The sequence below is a fragment of the Leucopleurus acutus genome (genome assembly GCF_964270905.1).
Source record: "Leucopleurus acutus genome assembly, chromosome: 15".
Classification (NCBI taxonomy): domain Eukaryota; kingdom Metazoa; phylum Chordata; class Mammalia; order Artiodactyla; family Delphinidae; genus Leucopleurus; species Leucopleurus acutus.
The window spans coordinates 6,702,459-6,726,960 of NC_139157.1; the positions used below are offsets into that span (position 1 = coordinate 6,702,459).

Consider the following 24,502-nt stretch of genomic DNA (forward strand, 5'->3'; position numbering starts at 1 on the left):
TTCAGAGCCTTTGTTTTTTTTTTTTTTTTTTTAACATCTTTCTTGGAGTATAATTGCTTCACACTGGTGTGTTAGTTTCTGCTTTATGACAAAGTGAATCAGTTATACATATACATATCTCCCATATCTCTTCCCTCTTGCGTCTCCCTCCCTCCCACCCTCCCTATCCCACCCCTCTAGGTGGTCACAAAGCACCGAGCTGATCTCCCTGTGCTAGGCGGCTGCCTCCCACTAGCTATCTATTTTACGTTTGGTAGTGTATATATGTCCATGCCACTTTCTCACTTTGTCCCATCTTACCCTTCCCCCTCCCCATATCCTCAAGTCCATTCTCTAGTAGGTCTGTGTCTTTATTCCCGTCTTGCCCCTAGGTTCTTCATGACAATTTTTCTTTTTTCTTTTAATTCCATATATATGTGTTAGCATACGGTATTTGTTTTTCTCTTTCTGACTTACTTCACTCTATATGACAGACTCTAGGTGCATCCACCTCACTACAAATAACTCAGTTTTGTTCCTTTTTACGGCTGAGTAATATTCCATTGTATATATGTGCCACATCTTCTTTATCCATTCATCTGTTGATGGACACTTAGGTTGCTTCCATGTCCTGGCTATTGTAAATAGAGCTGCAATGAACATTTTGGTACATGACTCTTTTTGAATTATGGTTTTCTCAGGGTATATCCCCAGTAGTGGGATTGCTGGGTCATATGGTAATTCTATTTTTAGTTTTTAAGGAACCTCTGTACTGTTCTGTATAGTGGCTGTATCAATTTGCAATCCCACCAACAGTGCAAGAGGGTTCCCTTTAATCCACATCCTCTCCAGCATTTATTGTTTGTATATTTTTTGATGATGGCCATTCTGACCAGTGTGAGGTGATATCTCAATGTAGTTTTGATTTGCATTTCTCTAATGATTAATGATGTTGAGCATTCTTGTATGTGTTTGTTGGCAATCTGTATATCTTCTTTGGAGAAATGTCCAGTTATGTCTACTGCCCATTTTTGGATTGGGTTGTTTGTTTTTTTGATATTAAGCTGCTTGAGTTGTTTGTATGTTTTGGAGATTAATCTTTGTCCGTTGCTTCATGTGCAAATATTTTCTCCCTTTCTAAGGGTTGTCTTTTCGTCTTGTTTATGGTTTCCTTTGCTGTGCAAAAGTTTTTAAGTTTCATTAGGTCCCATTTGTTTATTTTTGTTTTTATTTCCATTTCTCTAGGAGGTGGATCAAAAAGGATCTTGCTGTGATTTATGTCATAGAGTGTTCTTCCTATGTTTTTCTCTAGGAGTTTGATGGTGTCTGGCCTTACATTTAGGTCTTTAATCCACTTTGAGTTTATTTTTGTAAATAAACTCAACAATTACAGATTTTTCATCATTAGTGTATAGCAGTGCAAGAGATTTCTGTGCATTAATTTTGTATCCTGCTACTTTACCACATTCATTGATTAGCTCTAGTAGTTTTCTGGTAGCATCTTTAGGATTCTCTATGTATAGTATCATGTCATCTGCAAACACTGACAGCTTTACTTCTTCTTTTCCAATTTGGATTCCTTTTATTTCCTTTTCATCTCTGATTGCTGTGGCTAAAACTTCCAAAACTATGTTGAATAATACTGGTGAGAGTGGGCAACCTTGTCTTCTTCCTGATCTTAGTGGAAATGGTTTCAGTTTTTCACCATTGAGGATGATGTCGGCTATGGGTTTGTCATATATGGTCTTTATTATGTTGAGGAAAGTTCCCTCTATGCCTACTTTCTGGAGGGTTTTTATCATAAATGGGTGTTGAATTTTGTTGAAAGCTTTCTCTGCATCTATTGAGATGAGCATATGGTTTTTCTCCTTCAATTTGTTAATATGGTGTATCACATTGATTGATTTGCATATATTAAAGAATCCTTACATTCCTGGGATAAACCCCACTTGATCATAGTGCATGATGCTTTTAATGTGCTGTTGGATTCTGTTTGCTAGTATTTTGTTGAGGATTTTTGCATCTACGTGCATCAGTGATATTGGTCTGTAGTTTTCTTTCTTTGTGACATCTTTGTCTGGTTTTGGTATCAGATGATGGTGGCCTCGTAGAATGAGTTTGGGAGTGTTCCTTCCTCTGCTATATTTTGGAAAAGTTTGAGAAGGATAGGTATTAGCTCTTCTCTAAATGTTTGATAGAATTTGCCTGTGAAGCCATCTGGTCCTGGGCTTTTGTTTGTTGGAAGATTTTTAATCACAGTTTCAATTTCAGTGCCTGTGATTGGTCTGTTCATATTTTCTATTTCTTCCTGGTTCAGTCTTGGAAGGTTGTGCATTTCTAAGAATTTGTCCATTTCTTCCAGGTTGTCCATTTTATTGGCATATATTTGCTTCTAGTAACCTATCATGATGCTTTGTATTTCTGCAGTGTCAGTTGTTACTTCTCCTTTTTCGTGTCTAATTCTATTGATTTGAATCTTCTCCCTTTTTTTCTTGGTAAGTCTGGCTAATGGTTTATCAATTTTGTTTATCTTCTCAAATAACCCGCTTTTACTTTTATTGATCTTTGCTATCATTTCCTTCATTTCTTTTTCATTTATTTCTGATCTGACCTTTAAGATTTCTTTCCTTCTGCTAAATTTGGGGGTTTTTTGTTCTTCTTTGTCTAATTGCTTTAGGTGTAAGGTTAGGTTTTGCATGGAATATGTTTTTCATCCCCTCACTTTCAGTTTGTATGTGTCCCTAGGTCTGAAGTGGGTCTCTTGTAGATAGCATATATACGGGTCTTGTTTTTGTATCCATTCAGCCACTCTGTGTCTTTAGGTTGCAGCATTTAATCCATTTACATTTAAGGTCATTATCGATATGTACATTCCTATTACCATTTTCTTAATTGTTTTGGGTTTATTATTGTAGGTCTTTTCCTCCTCTTGTGTTTCCTGCCTAGAGAAGTTCCTTTAGCATTTGTTGTAAAGCTGGTTTGGTGGTGCTGAATTCTCTTAGCTTTTGCTTGTCTGTAAAGCTTTTAATTTCTCCATCAAATCTGAATGAGATCCTTGCTGGGTAGAGTAATCTTGGTTGTAGGGTTTTCTCCTTCATCACTTTAAATATGTCCTGCCACTCCCTTCTGGCTTGCAGAGTTTCTGCTGAAAGATCAGCTGTTAACCTTATGGGGATTCCCTTATGTGTTATTTGTTGTTTTTCCCTTGCTGATTTTAATATTTGTTTTTAATTTTTGATAGTTTGATTAATATGTGTCTTGGCGTGTTTCTCGTTGGATTTATCCTGTATGGGACTCTGTGCTTCCTGGACTTGATTGACTATTTCCTTTCCCATATTAGGGAAGTTTTCAACTATAATCTCTTCACATATTTTCTCAGTCCGTTTCTTTTTCTCTTCTTCTTCTGGGACCCCTATAATTTGAATGTTGGTGCGTTTAATGTTGTCTCCGAGGTCTCTGAGACTGTCCTCAATTCTTTTCATTCTTTGTTCTTTATTCTGCTCTGCAGTAGTTATTTCCCCTATTTTATCTTCCAGGCCACTTATCTGTTTTTCTGCCTCAGTTATTCTGCTGTTGACCCCTTCTAGAGAACTTTTAATTTCATTTATTTTGTGGTTCATCACTGTTTGTTTGCTCTTTAGTTCTTCTAGGTCCTTGTTAAACGTTTCTTGTATTTTCTCCATTCTATTTCCAAGACTTTGGATCATCTTTACTATCATTATTCTGAATTCTTTTTCAGGTAGACTGCCTATTTTGTCTTCATTTGTTAGGTTTGGTGGGGTTTTGCCTTGCTCTTTCATCTGCTGCTGTGTTTCTCTGTCTTCTCATTTTGCTTAACTTACTGTATTTGGGGACTCCTTTCGCAGGCTGCAGGTTAATAGTGTCCATTGTTTTTGGTGTCTGTCCCCAGTGGCTAAGGTTGGTTCAGTGGGTTGAGTAGGCTTCCTGGTGGAGGGGACTAGTGCCTGTGTTCTGGTGCATGAGGCGGATCTTGTCTTTCTGGAGGGCAGATCCACGTCTGGTGGTGTGTTTTGGGGTGTCTGTGGCCTTATGATTTTTGGCAGTCTCTGTCCTAATGGATGGGGTTGTGTTCCTATCTTGCTAGTTGTTTGGCATGGGGTGTCCTGCACTGTAGCTTGATGATTGTTGTGTGGAGCTGGGTCTTGGCATTCAGATGGAGATCTCTGGGAGATTTCGCCGTTTGAAATTACGTGGAGCTGGGAGGCGTCTTGTGGACCACTGTTCTGATCTTGGGTCACCCACCTCAGTGGCACAGCCCTGACTCCTGGCTGGAGCACCAAGAGCCTGTCCTCCACATGGCTCAGAATAAAAGGGAGAAAAAATAGAAAGAAAGAAGAAGATAAAATAAAAGTTATTAAAATAAAAAATAATTATTAAGAAAAATAAGTTTTAGTTAAAGAAAAAAATACAGACAGACAGAATCCTAGGACAAATGGTAAAAGCCAAGCTATACAGACAAAATCACACAAAGAAGCATACACATACACACAAAAAGAGAAGAAGGGAAAAAATATATATATCGTTGCTCCCAAAATCCACCTCCTCAATTTGGGGTGATTCGTTATCTATTTAGGTATTCCACAGATGCAGGTACATCACGTTGATTGTGGAGCTTTAATCCGCTGCTCCTGAGGCTGCTGGGAGAGATTTCCCTTTCTCTTCTTTGTTCGCAAAGCTCCCGGGGTTCAGCTTTGGATTTGGTCCCGCCTCTGCGTGTAGGTTGCCGGAGGGCGTCTGTTCTTCGCTCAGACAGGACAGGGTTAAAGGTGCAGCTGATTCGGTGGCTCTGGATCACTCAGGCCGGGGGGGGGGGGGGGGGGGGTGGAGGGAGGGGTGCGGAGGCGGGGCGAGCCTGCGGCGTCAGAGGCGGCGTGACGTTGCACGAGCCGGCGGCGTGACGTTGCACGAGCCGGCGGCGTGACGTTGCACGAGCCTGAGGCGCGCCGCGTTCCCGCGGGGAAGTTGTCCTTGGATCACGGGACACTGGCAGTGGCGGGCTGCACAGGTTCCCGGGAGGGGAGGTGTGGAGAGTGACCTGTGCTCGCACACAGGCTTCTTGGTGGCGGCAGCAGCAGCCTTAGCATCTCATGCCCGTGTCTGGGGTCCGCGCTGATAGCCGGGCTCGCGCCCGTCTCTGGAGCTCCTTTATGCGGCGCTCTGAATCCCCTCTCCTCGCGCACCAGGAAACAAGAGAGGCAAGAAAAAGTCTCTTAGCTCTTCGGCAGCTCCAGACATTTTCCCGGACTCCCTGCCGGCCAGCCGTGGCGCACTAGCCCCTTCAGGCTGTGTTCACGCGCCTGTCCTCTCCCTGCGCTCTGCCCGAAGCCCGAGCCTCAGCTCCGAGCCCCGCCCGCCCCGGAGGGTGAGCAGACAAGCCTCTCGGGCTGGTGAGTGCTGGTCGGCCCTGATCCTCTGTGCGGGAATCTCTCCGCTTTGCCCTCTGCACCCCTGTTGCTGCGCTCTGCCCCGCGGCTCCGAAGCTTCTCCCTCCGCCACCCGCAGTCTCCGCCCGCGAAGGGGCTCCTAGTGTGTGAAAACCGTTCCTCCTTCACGGCTCCCTTCCACTGGCGCCGGTCCCGTCCCTATTCTTTGTCTCTGTTTTTTCTTTTGCCCTACCCAGGTACGTGGGGAGTTTCTTGCCTTTTGGGAGGTCTGAGGGCTTCTGCCAGCGTTCAGTACGTGTTCTATAGGAGCAGTTCCACGTGTAGATGTATTTCTGGTGTATCTGTGGAGAGGAAGGTGATCTCCGCGTCTTACTCTTCCGCCATCTTGAAGCTCCTCTTCGCCTTTTGGATTTTAGAATTTCATTTTTATTTTTATTTTATACATTGGACTAGGTAGCAGACCTAGCTTATACTTTTAACTTTGGTAATAGGATAAAATTTTTAAAATTCTTTTGGAATATAACAATTTTATTGATATGAAAATGGCTGCGCCATTGGACCTGATGCAGTGGTGAGATGAGAAAGCTGTGTGCTTGCTGACTTCAGAGCTAAGACTTTTTCCTGCTTAGAATGGCTTGGCTTGGCACGTTGCGTGTCTGGTGCGTTTACATGCCTGTGCACATGTGCATGCTTCTTTATATGCATATCTATTTATTTGTTGTTAACCGAAGGACGGGCGGCCTTGGAGGAGGCGGAAAGCCTTCTGTAAGGTTTTGTCAGTGGTTGTGATGCTTACAGGCAGCAACTGACCTTCTTAGCAAAGATCTGACGTGATTTTGCTTTTTGTGGGAGTATATTGATTTTCTTTCTCCTGATAAACTTTGCACACCATCTAGAGGCTTTAGTAACACCTTATTGAGAGAAAACAAACATCGTTGAACATGATAGCAGGCTCGTTAACTTTCGAGATTTTATTTGTTTACTTAGGTGTAACCTAACTTTACAACTGGCATTGTTAAATTAGCAAAGTCTACAAGTCTTATACAACCTAACAAGTTGCATAGTTATTTTATGTCCAAGCTTATATAATTATTTCCTGGATTTACATAATGTAAAGGGAGCCTAACGCATCAGCATGAAAACTGAGATTCGCTAATAATAAGGCACAGATGCGCAGGTCGTGGCATGGCTCATTTACAGGTTTTTCTTATGTGCCAGGCAGAGAGTATGGTAATTATGCTCATTTGTCATGTTTTAGCTTAGAGAAAATTAAAACTATCATATTCACATTAATAATGAGATTTCTGAATGGTTAATGAGACTTAAAACTAGCAGTTGCTTCTTACGAAAGAGTCTGCAGATAACCAAGTGCGGAGCTGTTGGAGCGGGCAGGCTGAGGAGAGACGGACTGAGGATACTACGGACAGAATTTCTAGGCTCATGAGAGACATTTAGATTGATTCTAAGTGACAGTTTGTCTGTTGTAACTTGGTAACAGCGAGGACCTCTTTGATAGGGATGTAAGATGCTTATTACTAGTTTTCTCATAGATAACAATGCCCCTGTGTCCTCAGTCCCTCTTAGTTGAAAATTTGGGTGGGTAATCTTCTGACAGGTTTATTATTTAGTGTAAATATTTATGTATTTTTATTTAATACATTTTACAGAACCATATCTGAACGTATCACTTTTCCTTTTCTGGAGGCTGATTAGAATATGTCCCCACTAACAAGCAGTGAATGTTGAAGACTTTTGACTTGGCTTTGCCTCCTGACCGCACCAGCACGTGCTGGTGGCGTTCAGATGCACCTGCCCTTCCTCTCTCTGCTGGCACGTGGCTTGGACAGGCAGACCCCCTCTCCTTGTTTCAGGCGGGCTTTCCCCAAGCACAGCCTGGTGAGAGATAGGAGGGTGGAGAGAGGGCAGAGCTGGGATGTTTCTCCCTTTCTCTTTGGGAGGGGTCTTTGGCAGGGGCTGCATCTTATCCATCCTCCCACCTACCCCCGTCCCCCAGTCCCCGGTGAGTAGATCACCCTGTGCTAATGCTGCTAATGGCAAGGAGCTTCCTGCCCTGGTTTAGTTCTTCTGGGTTTCCACCACCTTTGCAACTAGATCTCCGTCAGCATTAAATTCTCTCAACTGAACTAACTGGTATGGGCCCTGCTTCCCTAACTTGACCCTGACCCATGCAAATGGCCAGTTACTTCTTTAGTACAGACCGTAGATCCACTGTAACCTTATAGTGAAAACTGTGTGTCCCTTTTATTTTATCAAAAGAAAGATACGTTGCCTTTGGGGGATATTAACTAAGAAGAAGTTGGAGACTAACATGGGATTTAACTCTTTGTAAAGAGAGACCATTTTTATGTGGAAAACATGTAATTGTTAAGCAATATCTATTAAAATTGTTAACTTTAAGAAGTTCGATAAAAGTTGTTTGAAGTTTCATGATGGAAGAAGTCAGGTCTCACTGCTGTTTTTTCAGGTTTGTGAAACTAGATTGTGTTTGAGACAAGCAGGGCTTGCCAGATGGTAGTTGTAAGTTATTTTTATAGAAATTTGGAACACATTAATTTGTGTTTAGAGTTGACGATTAGCTTCTGATTACATAAGTTTTTATAAATTGGGTATTTATAAATTGGTATTAATTCAGTTCAGATTTTGCTGGTTTATTTATTCGTTTCCATACTTTTCATTTTCCCCTTTGTTTGTTAGAAACACTGGCAGTGTCTTGAGTCAGGTAGCAGAATGGAATGAGGAGAAATAGGTAGCTTCCAACAGTTGAACTGTTCACAGGTCTTTCCCTTCGTATAACATTGCTTTTTATGGGCGTCATTCAGCCAGCGGGCTAGGCCTCTAAGATCTGAAAGGAAAGGATGAGTGGGTTATGATAAAATACGAGGCCTCAGTGAGAATGGAAGGAAAGAATCGTAGCCTTGTCCACAGAAATGGCAAAAATATGAGTATGTTTCTAAGAACTTAAAGAATATAACTCTTGTTATATTTTGGATTTTCTCTTTAGTATTAATAAGGTGAAAAGCACATTATAGTACTAAATAGCATTTAACAGGGTCACATTATAACCCCAAGCACATTTTTTAAGGTCTTACTCTGAGATTATTTTTTTTTCATTTTTTAAAATAGTTCACACTATCATTTGGGGAAAAAAAAAACCCTGGCCAATTACTGTCCTAGACTTTAGCTCCATAGCTAATTAGGGCCTCCCAGAACCGAGTAAATGGATCCAAGTGAAGTGAGCCAGCCAGTGGGAACTGCAGCTCCTGGTTAGGTGCAGGAATTCATTTCAGTTAATGGGACTTGATTTGTTTGGTTTTCTTTCTTGTTTTTTTGTAGCTGATTTTACCTGTGAGATGGCGTTTGTGAAAGATGGGTGGGTCCCTTTGAGAGTCTTTATTTACCCACATAAGAATCCTATATTTCCTTCACTAGAAGTGACAGATGTCCCTCCCCGCAATGAACAAGAAGTTTTCTCTTCTGCACCCATAGGGGACTATATCCCTGGTGATATAGAAGTAACTTTGCTTGTCAAACCCGGCACCCACTGGAACTAGAGTAATGCCACCTCAAGCAGCCAGGCCCTGGGACGCAACCGCTGTCATCTGGCCGAGAGTGAGCTGTTCCCTGGGTCCTTGTGGGGATCAGCTGGGGTCATGCCCCTGATGGCCAGATCTCACAGTGGTGTCAACTTTCTGACCACACTGCTTAGACCCTGGCTAGAAGATTTTTCTGGCTTTGGCATCCTTGATTTTTTAATCTGAACAATCAAGAGAAAAACATCAAACATCATAGAAAGCAGAATTCGTAGACGATTACTCCAAAAGAATCATGCAGCTGTGTGTGGGATGGCAGCTCTACACAAGCAAGTTGCAATACCCAAGGTGGAATTTTTCAGCAAGGTTTTTCTTACTTCTGTTGTGTTTTGCTTTATTGTTTGTGTGTTTTGAACGCAGCCTGCAAATATCAGAAAGATTTTGAAAGTGCTAATAACCCATTGATTGTGTAGGACAGGAAATGATCAGATCGTTCTGCTGATTAGTCTGTGGGAAAAGGTGTTATTACTATTGGCAGACACTTCTCCAGGGTTCTCTCAAGTTTCTGCACAACTTGTGAGGGAGTACTAACTACCCTTTTTTTCTGGATAATCTTTTCAAGGAAATTGTATAGCAAACAACCTGGAAAATAATGATAGTATCTCTCTCTAGAGTAAAAGGTGGACCTGCTTATTGTTCAGTATAATAAACACAGTGTCTCCTTTTAGGACAAAGGGAAAGTTGGCTTACAAGTCCTTATAAAACATCTGGGTTCCGTAAGCTCAGGGTCCTCAGCTGTGATGCAGAAACCCCCCATCTAGCTTGGCCTGGCCACTTCATCTCCTGGGAGTTGGGATGCAGAGAAACTGACATAATCATGATGTCCATACTTCATTCTGCCTGGGCTCTGAGCCATGCAGTTTTTTTGTCTCATGTCTTCTGCCAGCATCCCTGAGACGGTCTGTTAGCTTGCAAGCTGGGCAAAATCTCGGACCCTCCACCAGTTTTGCTACTCTAGCACCAGAAAAGAACCTCCTTTCATAAAAACTGGTGGAGAAGGCCCGGAAATTCACTGATGACTGATACATATTTAATATACAGAGTTGGTAATTTGTATTTTAATTCTGTCACGCCATGTGAATTACTGGAATTTTCCAAACATTTGTAACTTATTATACCATTGTTTGTAAAATCCCTACCTCCATTAAAAAGGATTTTGGCTTTTATCTGACTTTTAGCTGGTGTTAGAGCAGTATGTGATTTGTTAGCTGAATGTCTACCAGTAGCTTTCTGCAAGCTAAGAAAAAATATAAATACTGTCTATCTGTATATGAAATATCTTCTTGATAGTCCAGCCAACTCAGCCATTTTGGAGGAATTACTTTTCGTTATGAGTGAGCATTTTTTTCATATCTGCAAAAAGCAGTCACAGCTAGCTCTGTGTATTTCACAAGGATCAGTCATGTCCTCCAGATGTCTTGTTTTGATAGTCAAGGTTTGCCTTAACTCTTTTTCATAATACCCTTGAACTGACCTTTGAAGGATGTATATCATTTCAAAAAATTGAGTGAAAAGGGTGGCATTCCATGTTAAAAGAGAAAACAAAAACAATCAGTATGATTTCCATGCTGCTTCAAGGGAAGCCACGTTGGACTTTACCGACACGCCTGACGGGCTCCCATCAGCTGCACTGCACACCCCACCCATCATAGCAGGACTGTTGGCACACCCTCATCTTCTGGGCTGAGGACTGCAGGCTGGCAGGTTGGCTGCTCTGTCACTTGCCCCAGGTAGGATGGGTTCTGGCTAGCTAGCAGCTATACCATCTGGAATTGATGAGACACTTGTTCTTAAGAACAGCCTGGGTTCCTAACTCCTGGCTTGAGGACATTTCTCTGCACACTCCAGATTTTTAAGAGTAACATATTTTCCCTGAGACATGACATTATTTTCACGTGTGATAAGCGAGGTCTGCTACAGCCACTGTCTTCCGAAAGAATAAGTAGAGTTTACTCCCCTTACCGCTAATGTTGCTGTAACTCAGTGGTTCTCAAAAGTGTGGTCCGCAGAGCAGTAGTAACAGCATCACCTGGAAACTTGTTGGAAATGCAAATCCTTGGCGCCGTGTCAGAACACCTGGGGTGGCTCCCAGCGATGTCTAGTTTAACAAGCCTCCTGGGTGATTCTGATGCCCATTGGACTTTGACACCCACAGGTGTGGCTCACTGTGTCTCAGGTCAGAGGAGGAGGAAGTTAGTTTGGTTACAAGCAGGGAAAGGACAGATTAAGAGTGGTGGTGTCAGATGTATAAAGAAACACTGGTAGCATTTATTAAGTAAATCTATTGATTTTCTTTTTTTATTTAGGAAAATATATCTAATGCTTGTCCTGTATACTGTTAGGGTACAAATGTGAATAAGACATTCCACAGATATCTCAGGGTCTTTTGGTTGGACAATTTATGCCTGCAGGCAAAATCCAATTTGCTACATGTTTTTGTAAATAAAGTTTTATTAGGACACAGCCACATCCATTCATTTGCATATGGTCCATGGCTGCTTTTAGACAATAATGCAGAGTCGAGCAGTGCAACAAAGACCATATGGCCCGCCAAGCTGAAGACATTTAATATATGGTGCTTTAATAACAGTTTGCTGACACCAGGTCTAGTGTTAAAAGGGAAAATACTTTCTATATCCCAGTAGTTATACACAAATGGAGCTGAGGATTAAGTGTATGTGCAAGGGTTCTTCTGTCCTCCAGTGTTACATTTGTACAGAAGTTTTGCAGTGGCACACAATTTAGCTTCATGGATGTTATTACCATGGAAGCTGTACAGACTGTTTGACAAGAAGCAGAGTACTTACCTGTCAAACACTTTGGTGTGTGAGAGGGAAAAGGGGTATGTGAAAAATACAGAAATAACAGAAGATGAAAATAAGAAAAACAAAAAATATTTTGTTTGAGAAGGGAGAATATTATCAATCAAAAGATGTAGCTTGGGAATTCCCTGGTGGTCAGAGGTTAGGACTTCACACTCTCACTGCCTAGGGCCAGGGTTCAGTCCCTGCTTGGGGAACTACGATCGCACAAGCTAAGATAAAGGAGTGTGTGGCAGGACAGGGCTGGGAAATGAACTAAGAAGGAAAGAGGTGCGGGTTTAAGAACATTCCTAACTGCCTGGCAGGGGGTGGGCAGGTGAGACTCCCAGGGAATCCTGGGATGCCAAAGGGGGCAGAACGAGGGGAGAGGCACACTCTGCTCCTCCACAAGTCTGCAATATTAGCATGCTTATCAGTAGTTGGGATTGCTAGATTTCTTACCCTGCACTATATTCTTGCTGCTAACTGACCAACTGTGCGGTGATCCTGTAGAAAAAGCACTGAGTTTCCCTTTAAGAAGCCTGGGTTACTTCCTGGATTCACCTCTGACTGTCTGACTTTGGGCAAATCATTTCGTGGCTCAGGGTCTCCTCTTCCTCATTTTCGAGATGCTATCTCAGGCTTCCTCCTGCATCCACACTGTGTTATTTCACCAGACTCACTTCTCACCGAGACATGAGCTAGGGGCACACACAGAGTGTTCCCCCAGCAACCTGGCTGAAAGAGAAAAAGAAGAAAAGACTAGCAGACAATTGGACCCTTCTAAAAAGAGGACTTGTTGAATAGTTTGGCACAAGGGCATTAGTTTCCCTCAAAAGAGTTGATGTTGATTTATTTCAGACTGACACCTAATGATAGATCTCTTCTCTTCCTGAAGAGATTCTTTACTGTGAAAATGTTTAGAAGGGGAAATGGCCAGCCGGATTCCATGTCAGTGATCGTATTTCTCATTCTTTCAGGAATTTTTCTTTAAATGTGGAGCACACCCGACCTCTGACAAGGAAACGTCAGTAGCTTTGAACCTGATCACAACAAATAGTCGAGACATCACCTGCATAACATGTATGGACATCAGGTAAGGATCTGAAAACACTGTCACTCTCAACATCTGGCTTTCTCAACGTCTCTGAAAACAATAGGTAATTAAAGTCACTTTTTAATTTTTCAAAGGAGAAATCGGAAACATTTTTCTATAAGTCAGAATGCAGCCCACCAGCCAGTATTTTAGAACCTTCCATTAAAGTTGATAAAGATGGCATTAAAATATGTAGTGTTGATCATATTATCTTACTAGGAGCATTGCCTCTGTGTTTCCTGCTGTTAAGCTGTGACCTTTATATTAATAACTCACAACATCTTTCTAAGGAAATGAACCACCTCCCAGATACATAAGGAGACAATTGCTGGAAAAATAATGTTGTCTCCTGCAAGAAAAATTTTCCTGTCATTATTTTTTGGGGGTTTTGTAAATAAAAGCTACTGTATTCATACACGGTTAGATTTAAGTGTGTATGTGTAACTAACCACTTGATTGAATAAGGCCCCCTCTCATATCAGGCAGCAGAGGAATGCCCTCTCTGTAGGTTAGAGAAAATGACTATTTCTCCTTATGTTGACAGATTCATGCATAGGGATGTCATTAAAGCCTGCATGAGGACACCCCAATATTCTGCATTTGTATTTTGCTGATTGTTTTTTTCTTGTTAATGCTTTATTTTTTATTTTAGAAATAATTAACTTAAAGTGTTAGAAATTCTATCCTCATGGTTAATAAGATTTTGGTTTAATTCTTTCCAGTATCTTGGGTATGCCTGAACATTTGCATGTCTGTATGGTACATGTGTGTGTGTGTGTATGTACATGTGTGTGTGTGTGTGCTATATGTAATTGTATATAGAGTTTTGTATGTGGCTTTTTCCGTTTAACATGGTAGCATGATAAGATTTCCGTGTCATGGAATATTACATGAAAACACATTTTTATAGGTACCTAAGATTCCATCATATTGTTGCTTTAATTTGCACTTCCCTGATGACATATGATGTGGAACATCTTTTTATACGCTTATTTGCTATCTGTATGTCTTCTCTGGTGAGGTGTCTGTTATGGCCTTTGGCCCATTTTTTAATTAGATTGTTTGTTTTCTTTTTGTTGAGTTGTAAGTGTTTGGGGTATATTTTGGATAAGTCCTTTATCAGATGTGTGTTTTGCAAATGTTTTCTCTCAGTCTGTGGCTTGTCTTCTCATAATCTTGACATTGTCTTTTGTACAGCAAAAGTTCTGAATTTTAATGAAGTCCAGCTTATCAATTATTTCTTTTATGCCTTGTGGCTGTGGTGTTGTATCTAAAAAGTTGTGCCATGACCAAGGTCATCTAGGTTTTCTCCTATGTCATCTTCTAAGAGTCTTATGGTTTTGTGTTTTATATGTAGGTCTGTGATCCATTTTGAGTTAATTTTTCTGAAGGGTGTAAGGTCTGTGTCTAGGTCCATTTTTGCATGTAGATGTCCCATTTTTCCAGCATTGTTTGTTGGAAAGAATATCTTTGCTCCATTGTATTGCCTTTGTTCTTTTGTCAAAGATCAGGGTCTATTTCTGGGCCCTCTGTTCTGTTCCACTGATCTCTATGTCTGTTCTTTCACCAGCACTGCACTGTCTTGATTACTATAGCTTCATAGTAAGTCTTGAAGTCAGGTAATGTCAGTCCAGCTTTGCTTTTTCATTCAATATTGTGTTGACTATTTTGGGTCTTTTCCTCTCCAATTAAACTTTAAAATCAATTTGTTGATATCTATAAAATAATGCTGGGATTTTGATTGGAATTTCATTGCATGTATACATTGATTTGGGAGGAACCCACAACCTGATAATATTAAGTCTTCCTACCCACAAACATGGAATACCTCCATTTATTTAGTTCTTCTTTGATTTCATCAATCAGAGTTTTGTAGTTTTCTTCATACAAGTCTTATTTCATATTTTGTTAGATTTATACCTAAGTACTTCAAATTTCAGGTGCCAATGTAAATGGTGTTTTTATTTCAAATTGCACATATTCATTCTTGGTATATAGGAAGGCAATTGACTTTTGCATATTAACCTTGTACCTTGCAACCTTGCTATAAGTGCTTATTATTTCCAGGATTTTTTTGTCGATTATTTTGTATTTTCTGCATAGATGATCATGTCATCTGTGAACAAAGACAGTTTTTTGTCTTCCTTTCCAATCTGTATACCTTTATTTCCTTTTTTTTTGCCTTATTTCATTAGCTAGGACTTACAGTATGATTTCGAAAGGAATAGTGAGAGAGCACATCCTTGTCTTGTACCTGATCTTAGTGGGAAAGTTCAAGTTCCTTACATTAAGTATGACATTAGTTGTAGATATTTTGTTGATAGAGTTTATCAAGTTCAGGGAGTCCCCCTCTTATTCCTACTTTACTGAAAGTGTTTATCATGAATGCATGTTAGACTTTGTCAGATTTTTTTTCTGCATCTATTGATATTATCATGTGATTTTTTTTTAGTCTATTGATGTAATGGATTACATTAGTTCATTTTTCAGTGTTGAATCTGCCTTGTAAACTCTAGGATAAATCCCATTTGGCCATTGTGTATAATACTTTTTATACATTTTTAGATTTGATTTGCTATATTTTGTTGAGGATTTTTCTTCTATGTTCATGAGAGATACTTGTCTGTAGTTTTCTTGTATTGCCTTTGTCTGGTATTGATATTAAGGTAATGCTGGCCTCCTAGAATGAATTAGGAAGCATTTATCCTGCTTCTATTCTCTGAAATAGTTTGTAGAGAATTGGTAGCAAGGTACGAATTTTGTTTATTTTTGTGCTTACAAACATGTACTTTTGTATAAAAAGAGATTGGCATTTTTCATCTACCTTCTTAATAATAATTCTCTCTTTTAATGATCCTTTACAAGTGTATAATAACATATTCAAGGAACTCCAATGCCATTAAGCTAATTTTTTGATCTAGCAATGTAACAATCTCTTAAGCCTTCAGTTTCCTTATAAAATCCAAGAATTGAAGTAGGTAAACTGTAAGGCTCTGACTGGTTCTGAAGAACTGCAAAAGGTAGAAACAGTCCTTGTTCACAGCCTATAAATCAAAAGTATCATTTGAGAAAGCACTTGTTTGTGGTCCTGTCTTCTGACAGATGCAGAAATAAAAAATGAGGTTTTCAATGATACTGGCCTCCAAATGACACATATGTGGTTGTAATATGTAGAAAAATGTATAAGATAAATGTGCTATTCATTTCCAGATGTTAGGCTTAAATTTTAATTCAGGTATGTGATTTGTGTCTTTTGAGTTTATATTGTATATAAACTATTTTCCTGTCTCTTAAAGATAAAAGCAAACTATTTGAGGGCTAAAACGTCCTGAGGTTTTGTGTGAGCCATCAGGTTCCCATCTGCCATCCAGCCTTGCGGTCCCCACTCCTTATTTACAGCAGTGGCTTGATCTTCATCCAGTTGAGGTTATCAGTTGATAGTCTTAGGTTTATGACTAAATAGTGAATCGAGCCAAAAGCAAAAACTTGAGCCAAACCAGAAATTACAGCACTTGAAGGTATAATAGCTGTGCTGTAAGTATTTACAATAGAAATTATATCAGAAAGGTTCAACACATCCCTGGATACCTCAACTGCGCTCAGGAATAACAATATTCAGCCACAAAAAAATGACACGGGCAATGCCAAAGTAAGATCGTATTCCTTCCCCAACCAGTATGTATATCTTGGGGCTCACCGTGATATCAGGTAGCTTCAGGGGAAAACAGTATTTCTGCACCGTGAATCTTACTTTACAGAATGAGCCTTCTTAAAATTTAAAAATATAAAATTTGAAAACATAACAAAATAGAAAAATTATTACCATGATATCATTTGGCAAAAAGAAAAAAATCACCACCCTCCTTCCCTAGCTTTGCTTCTTCTAAAGCTGCCTAGTGCGTCCCTGTACTTTTCACCTTTATTCATTATTCCTGGTTTCCAAAACCGAAGACAGACTAAAAAACAACCATGTTTATAGTCAAAATTTCACCTTCCAGAAACATGTTCTATAGTCCACTTCCCAGTAGGACATTAAATCTAAGAAGCACTACTACCTTGTAATTTTCCTTACCTCTTCCAATAAAGTCTTATGTTTTCGATGTCATTGTTGTTTGATATAAATGTTTTTAAATAATTTTCTTGCTTTCAAATTTGTGTTAAGGTTCATTCAGCCTACTGGAGCAATGCCTTGGATTGCGCACTTAAAAGATTTACTTGGTCTTGGAGATTAGTAAAGGTTTATCTGAAAGTCTGTTTGGACTTGTTCTTGGTGTTCCTGGGGGAGAGTGATTTGACTATGATTTGATAGTATTTTGGTATGAATTCATTTGTTGATTTAACAAAGAGAGATGAGAAATGGGTATCTTAGTTATGTTCCCTTTGAATGCATTTGTTATGTCTACGCTTCTCTTGTCAATTCTATATAGAAGTTCCTTTTATGTTGCTTAATGGCTATCTTCTATCAGCTTTACCCTTTCTTGACATTTTGGTGTCAGATGGAAACGTATGATTTGATTCATCATCAGGCTCTGAAGAGCATTGTGAGAGACTACAGGTATACTCACATAGGATTTAACTGAAATCTTTTTTTTTATTGGAGTATAATTGCTTTACAATGTTGTGTCAGTTTCTGCTATACAGTGAAATGAATGAGCTGTATGTGTACATATATCCCCTCCCTCTTGGACCTCCCTCCCACCCTCCCCCACCCCACCCATCTAGGTCATCACAGAGACTTTTTCAGTAAGTGGCTTTATTTCTGTAATGGAAAAATCCTTGAAATTGTGTGTGTGTTTGTGTCATAGCAGCAGTGATATTCTTTGAGCATACAGATCTATATATTTCTCCTATCTGACCCAAATGGTATGTATACTCCTAGGTAATGTAGCATGCCAGGAACAAAAAATACTTCCCTTTAAGTATGGGAGTATCTTGGAGTGTCCATCTTACATAGCATTCTAGAGAAAGGTAAATCAGAATACCAAATTGATAGTAGAATAAACAGGAGTACCTTCTATAGTAGAATGGAATATCATAACTTTTTAAGATGAAAGAGGAAACTTCAAAGATATGTCTTCTAGCTTGAAACGAGTAACTTCACACTGTGCCCAGACCCCATTGGAGTAAGATCTCTCTACTTAAGCTGTGAGATTCTTTCCTGAAAAAGTGTGGCACACCTCAGTCTGATCCAGTCTTGAGGGAGAGCTGCTATAAACCCTTCCAGAAAGGAGAATCCTTCATGTGGGTAAAGCCTTACATTAAGGCAATTGCATTGCCTCCTTTGAAATTCGAAGGTGGTGCTTAATGACTTGTAATTCTTTAATTTCAAATTCTTTGAACGTCTATCTTACGTATGAAGAAGTTGAGGCTAAGACATTTAAAAAATTACACCTGATCTTAACACGAGGAACTGGCTGAACCAACCTACACATCAAGGCCTGTGTGTTTTTCTCTCATCACACCTTACCCCCGGCATGGTCCCAGTTTTCTCTGGACAGTAAAAGGCAAGCTATCTGGTGAGGTTGGAAGGTAGGATTGCATGTGAAAAGGAAAATACTAGCAGTAAAGTGAAATACAAAGACAATTTAAACACCAGTAAGAGTTGAAGAAAACAGCTGTATACATGCCTGTCCACTCTAAGTTGTAGGCTGCTAGAAGGATGAGGTCCAAGCTTGACTGATGTGCAAACCTGACTGATGCTATTGATACAGTGTCCTGCACAAGTCTTTGCATCCAAGAGATTTACATAAATATTTGCTGGTTTGGATTAAAGTAAACCTGTTTTATTCAGTGTGACAAACAGAAAACAAATTCTTTTTGTGTGGAACGCTCTACTTTTAAAAATCCCTTCTGAATCTAATGGAATTGTCCAAACTGAGTTAAACAAAATAAATTAATCAGAAATCAGTAGAGAGTTTTAAGGCACTATTAGAAATAAGGGAGAAAGCCAAATTTCAGAGTCCTACTAGTAGGAGATAGATTACTCAGCTATATTGTTTGGGGTCAGTTACTTATAAAAACAGAAGTATTTTATCAACATTGAGACTTTGAAACGTGAGCCATGTCAGTTTTAATGTCAGTCAGTGACCTTCATTTCTCCTGCAGTGAACCCTGTAGATTTCAGATCCAAGTGGCTGCATCAGCGGGGTTTCCTGGAGATGTTACAGGTGCTTGTGCATGAAATTCATAAGCCTCACCTTTTCATTTAACTGTCGCTGCAGGTGCACAGCAGCCCCCGCTGGCACTACTAGGACAATATTGCAAATCCTTCTGGACCAATTTCGTATCTATTAAGGTCAACCTTCCATGTTGTAACCGTCTGGATTTTAAGCAGTTCATTTTCTGATGGTGGATGTTAAGAAGCGGCTGTATTCCTAAAGCATCTAAGTGGCCCTCACTAGGACTTTGGTGACAGCCGACCATTACTTTTAAGGTCCATTTTCATTGGAAATAAATGCCCACAGAGTCTTTAAAGAGCTAATTTTGCTTAGAAAAATATTGTAAGTGACCTGTGCATTTGCTTTTAATTGCAACTTTATCCTTATAATTAGCAATTCATTATAAACTTGTGGAGGGAAAGAAATTATGTGTATTGCAAATAATATTTGCACTGATTCTTATCCTCAGAAAAGTTAAACTGCTGGGATATTTCTTATTGGTAAGCAGTGATATCATCTACCTCACCCTCTATATACATCATCTACATAGTTCTTGTTTCCCATGACATTTAGAATTAGGTATTTGCAGATTTGTCCTTTGTGGCTTCACAGCTTGTAGAGCTATTTGCAACCAAATAAGCAATAGTCTCAATAACGTGCAGAGCAGACAAGTTATTTTTTGAAGTAAGGGTCATGATGTGTTGATTCTGTTTCTTGTTAATTTGACAAATTCTATGTCAAAGAAAACATGGCCTCAATTTTGGCATCTGAAGTACACTGGGAATGGAATTTCAAGGGTTTCTAGGTCTAGACGTAGATTTTCACAGCACTAAGGGCTGCTTCATGTGCTGTTGTGACAGTCCTTACACCATCACACCCACACATTGATGTGCAGAAGTGTGAACACAGAAGGCAGCATCCTATAATATCAATATCATAGGCAAAGCAATTTTATTCAGAAGTCTATTGTCTTTAATGCCTCCTTCTCTTATAGAGAGAACTTAAAAGTCAATCTGTTCATGCAACAGATATTTATTGAGCTCATCTGTGACTCAAGGAACTGTTTCAGGGGCTTCAAGCTGAGATAAACATGTTTTTAAGTCGGATGCAGGGAGAGCCAGTGCCAGCTGCACAGGCTTGTAGATGAGTAGTGTGGTGGAGATGGGCTCATCCAGGCAAGGCAGAACTTGACATTGCAACTTCAGTGCATTCTCGGTGTCATTGCTATGAAACAGGGACCCAAACATAGCTCTTTAGGCCAAGATTTCCCAGTGATTTTTTTCACTTGACCAAGACAACATTTTAAAAATACATAGGATAATTTGCTATCTTACATCCAGCCAGCTAGATACTGACATCACCTGCTATGCTGAAGCCCTTCCTCCTTTCATGTCACCCTGGAAAGAACCTTGACCCTTGACCCCAAAACTAAACTCTGACACCTGGTGCTGTCATTACCCGTCTCCATCCAGTTCCTCCTCCTGAGCGATTTTGTTTAAAATGTATGTTTGTATTTTTTTTAACTAAAAAAAAACAAAAAAAAAAACAGGTGCCTAAAGTCTTCTTCAGTTGTAGTGTGACTAAAACATTTAAAATTGTTAATGCCTCTAATGGATGTTTCTCTACAGATCATAATATTTTAACTGAGGAAACCTACCTCTACTGGCAGCAAGCTCAGAGAAGATTTTGATAAAGTAATCTCAATTCTAACATGTTTTTAATTAAAATGAGCAAATATTTCTGACAGAATATTATCCCAAGTACTGTTTTTTGCTCCACTCAGAGACCCTTTCTTTGACAAGCATTTTTACAAAACAGAACTTGCCAAATAAGTTATTTTTATTTATGCATATTTTGAAAGTTCTACCACATTTAGATGCAGCAAAATCAGTTTTCTCAATTCCACTTCTTTGTGATATCAATATGGAAACTACAAATTAAAAATAGGAGTTTCACTGAAAAATTCTTCCCACCAATTGAAATATTCCAAAAGTTCAGTTATAGATTTCAGAATGGAAATCCAGTATATCATTTGAGTTCTCATCATTTAATCTTATCAGTTTCCCCCCTACTTTTACAGGGATTCGTTTCAATGGCGTCTCGCAAACCTTTTCCAGTGATTTTTTGTTACTTGAGGCTTCAGAAGCTGAAGATTTGGGACATTCATTAGTTGAATACTTTGATTAACGATTGCTAATTGATTTTGAACAAAATGCAAACAAATTTAGAAGACTCTTGTAAAGTAGTTAGTACTATTGTAAGTGTAGGGGAGGAAAAAAAATACTTTCCTCCTACCCTTCTAGGTTCTCCAGCTGGGGTTCTGACAAAAGCCACAATAAAAAGAAAAGAAAGAAATTTATTAGCACATGCAACACACATACACATGGGAGTACCCAGAGATGAGTAACTCAAACAGATGGTTAGAACTTGGGCTTCTGTAGCCCCTTAGCCGAAGAACAATAAATTTGTGGAGAAGCGACAAGACAAAGGAAAGAGACATTGAACTTCTACGGGAACAGATTGTGGGCGGGTGAATATATGGTGGAACTAATGAAAGGTAAGGACTAGTTAGTAAAGTTTGCTGTATAGACTCCTCTGGTGCCCTCTGGGCTGATAAGTGTCTAAAGTTGTCTCCAGTGATTAACTTCTGTCCTTGATAGAGAGGGGAGGGGGATACATTGACAAATGTTTGTCCTGCTTTTAGGCAAATAAGGGAGGGCAGAGAGCTTTTCTTATGTCTGCTCCCTCTCAATCGGCTTCAGCTCAAAGTAATTCTTATGCCAAAGTGACACATTTTGGGTTGGCATATTTTGCCACCCTTCAGTTGACACTAGACTTGATTTACAAAGTAGTTTTTTCAAGGCTGAAACTTGCCTAAAAGTTGGACTGATAATGAGCTGTAGAGAGACAACAGAGATGCTTTTGTATCCAAAGTCTGTTTTGTCACAATTTTGTGGTTCAGTTACTGTCTTTATAAAAATATTTGTAAATTTTAACAACTACAGCTTCTGCTTTGATTGGTAGAATATCACAGCTTGTTTGAACACAATTATGAGTTAGATGCATCCCATGATTACTTCCAAGCATGTTCCACACATTCCTAAATTTAATAAGGATGTTGTTTTTAACCATAAGGCTGTATTCCACTGAAATATATATTCACATCATCACTTTAAGAATAGTCAGTGTGGAACTTTTAAACTGAATTTGCACTAGAATTCACAATAAATTCAGATATTTCACCATCAAGAGAATAAATTTCCAAACTCTTTACTTTGAGTCAATGAATTACGTGAAAAGAAAAACGGAACAATTATTGGATTTAACAGGTTTTCCATTTTTATTAGACAGTGACGCTGACAGAAAACTATTCAGTTTAACTCCTTATGAAGTTCTTCTGCTAAGCAAGCTAACACTGACAGCTATCACTTAACTTTTTGTATATGCACAAGAAAACTTGGAATCAAAACTGAGTAAATTAACTTAGTCATTTGATCTAAATGAAAAGTCACACTTCACTGAATAATACGTAAGTGTACCTTCAGAGCTGCATGTGTGAAATTGAATTCTTTGTGCATAGTATTCTTAAAATAACTACAGACTTTGTAGTAGATGCTGATGCTTCTTCAGTAGGTTTGTGTCTCTAGTCTTTGTCTGGTCAGTGATATTTTAAAAGCCCCTCTGGTAGATAGAAAATGTTGACTAATACCTAGGCAACTTAAAGTCATCATTAACTTTCTTGAGAAATAGAAATTCTGTACTGCAATATTGTGATTTATAATAAGAAATATTTGTTCTTTGTCCCCCATCAGAGCCCCTAAAACCTTTGGAATTTCCTAAGTGCTGAGAGCAACAATGGTGCCTTTCATTATGTTAAGGAGGTTACTTTGGGTTGCACCTGAGAATGGGGGCTGGTTTCCGGGGGAACCAACCTTTGTGATTAGAGGGTTGGAACTTTCAGTTCCAACTTTCCCACATACCTTGCCTTTGCCTCTCTTCCACCTGGCTGTTCTGAGTTCTATCCTTTCATAATAAACTGGTAATCTAGTATGTAAAATATTTCTCTGAGTTCCGTGAGCCACTCTAGCAAATTATTGAAACTGAAGGAGGGGTCATGGAACTTCCAATCTATAACAGCGGGTCAGAATCCCAGGTGACAACCTGGAGTTGCAGTTGGCATCTGAAGGTGGGAGGGGGTAGTTTTGTAAGGCTGAACACTTAATTTGCAGAACCTGATGCTATCGCCTGGTAGATAGTGTCAGAAACGAACTGCAGGTCCCTCAGCTGGTGTCGGATCATTGTTTGGTGGTGGTGGTGGGAAGCCTCCACACATTGGCATTAGTATTAGAATCTTATGTACTTAACATGTACTTCTTTTAACATATTAACCTATTAAACTACTTCTTTTAACATATTACTGTTGGAAAGGTTTATTCCAAAATAAGTAACTGATACCAACAATCGCAGTAAACAGTTGTTCTAGATTTGTAATTAATAAGTGACAAAAAGCCCTGCAGCAGAAGCCTTCTGACTACTTTTCCGTGGTCTCTGTACTGTCTGTCTTCTATCTGTACATACTTCATGTAGAGTGAACCTATAAATTCCTACAATTTCCATTGATCCCACCAACTGTTGGCCTGGTCGCTTTGTGCATCTCTCAGACTTCAGACCAGTCCTAGCACAGACGGACACATGTACTTCACATGCTCTAGATGAGACAGTGGCAGAGAACACAGAAGTACGTGTTTATGTGTACCCAAACCAGTCCAGCTTACTGAATGTAGCTGATAATAATACTACTACTTTGAATAATGACAAATCTAGAATAAACACTAAATCAGACAGGATGCACAGACAAAAGCAAATATTGGGATTGTCTTGGGTGTATCTTGTCATATCATCCTCCTATGTATGCCTCTGAGACCAGGGGTTCCGTGGCTCCACATTTGGTAACCCGAGCGCCCAGAGACCATAGGAAGGATATATAACACTAGCACATCACTTCTTACAGGTAAACACCTGTGAGCTGAGACCCAAAAGTCACACTTGCAACCCTATCCCTCCTCCTTTCCAAGGTCATGTGTCACTGTTTATTGGGAGATAAATATGAACTTGAATATGAAAAAGAATGAAATGGGAGGGGATGGTGACAGTTGCTGCAATCCAGAGAGGGCTCAACTTTCATTAAGCTCCAGCCTTCAGTCTGAGTTGCTGCTAGCTTCATTCTCCAATGCTGGCAGGCAAGATGAAATCATAACGTTTCCCAAAATTTCGCATAACAAATCTGTCTCTTCACTAGATTAACCCCAAGTTGTGATGCTAGAACCACTGGGGTTTGGGGAGGGCCCAGTATAGATAATAATAATTAGTGTTATACACAAACAAGGGCATATGACAGGGTGCCCCTGCATCGTTCTCCATGCTCATTAGTGAGAATCCCCAATGATAAGTG

The 24,502-nt window shown here is 39.7% G+C and overlaps 1 protein-coding gene across 2 annotated transcripts in view; it reads left to right on the forward strand.

Moving 5' to 3' along the window:
• Positions 1-24,502, forward strand: part of PRKN (parkin RBR E3 ubiquitin protein ligase) — a gene marked incomplete at its 3' end in the record, with an annotated part of 1,244,701 nt that overhangs the window by 716,487 nt on the left and 503,712 nt on the right. For both annotated transcript variants that reach the window (XM_082855877.1, XM_082855878.1), the window contains exon 6: positions 12,777-12,892. In XM_082855877.1, the coding sequence (XP_082712003.1) occupies positions 12,777-12,892 (116 nt within the window). The remainder of the gene's footprint in view (positions 1-12,776; positions 12,893-24,502) is intronic.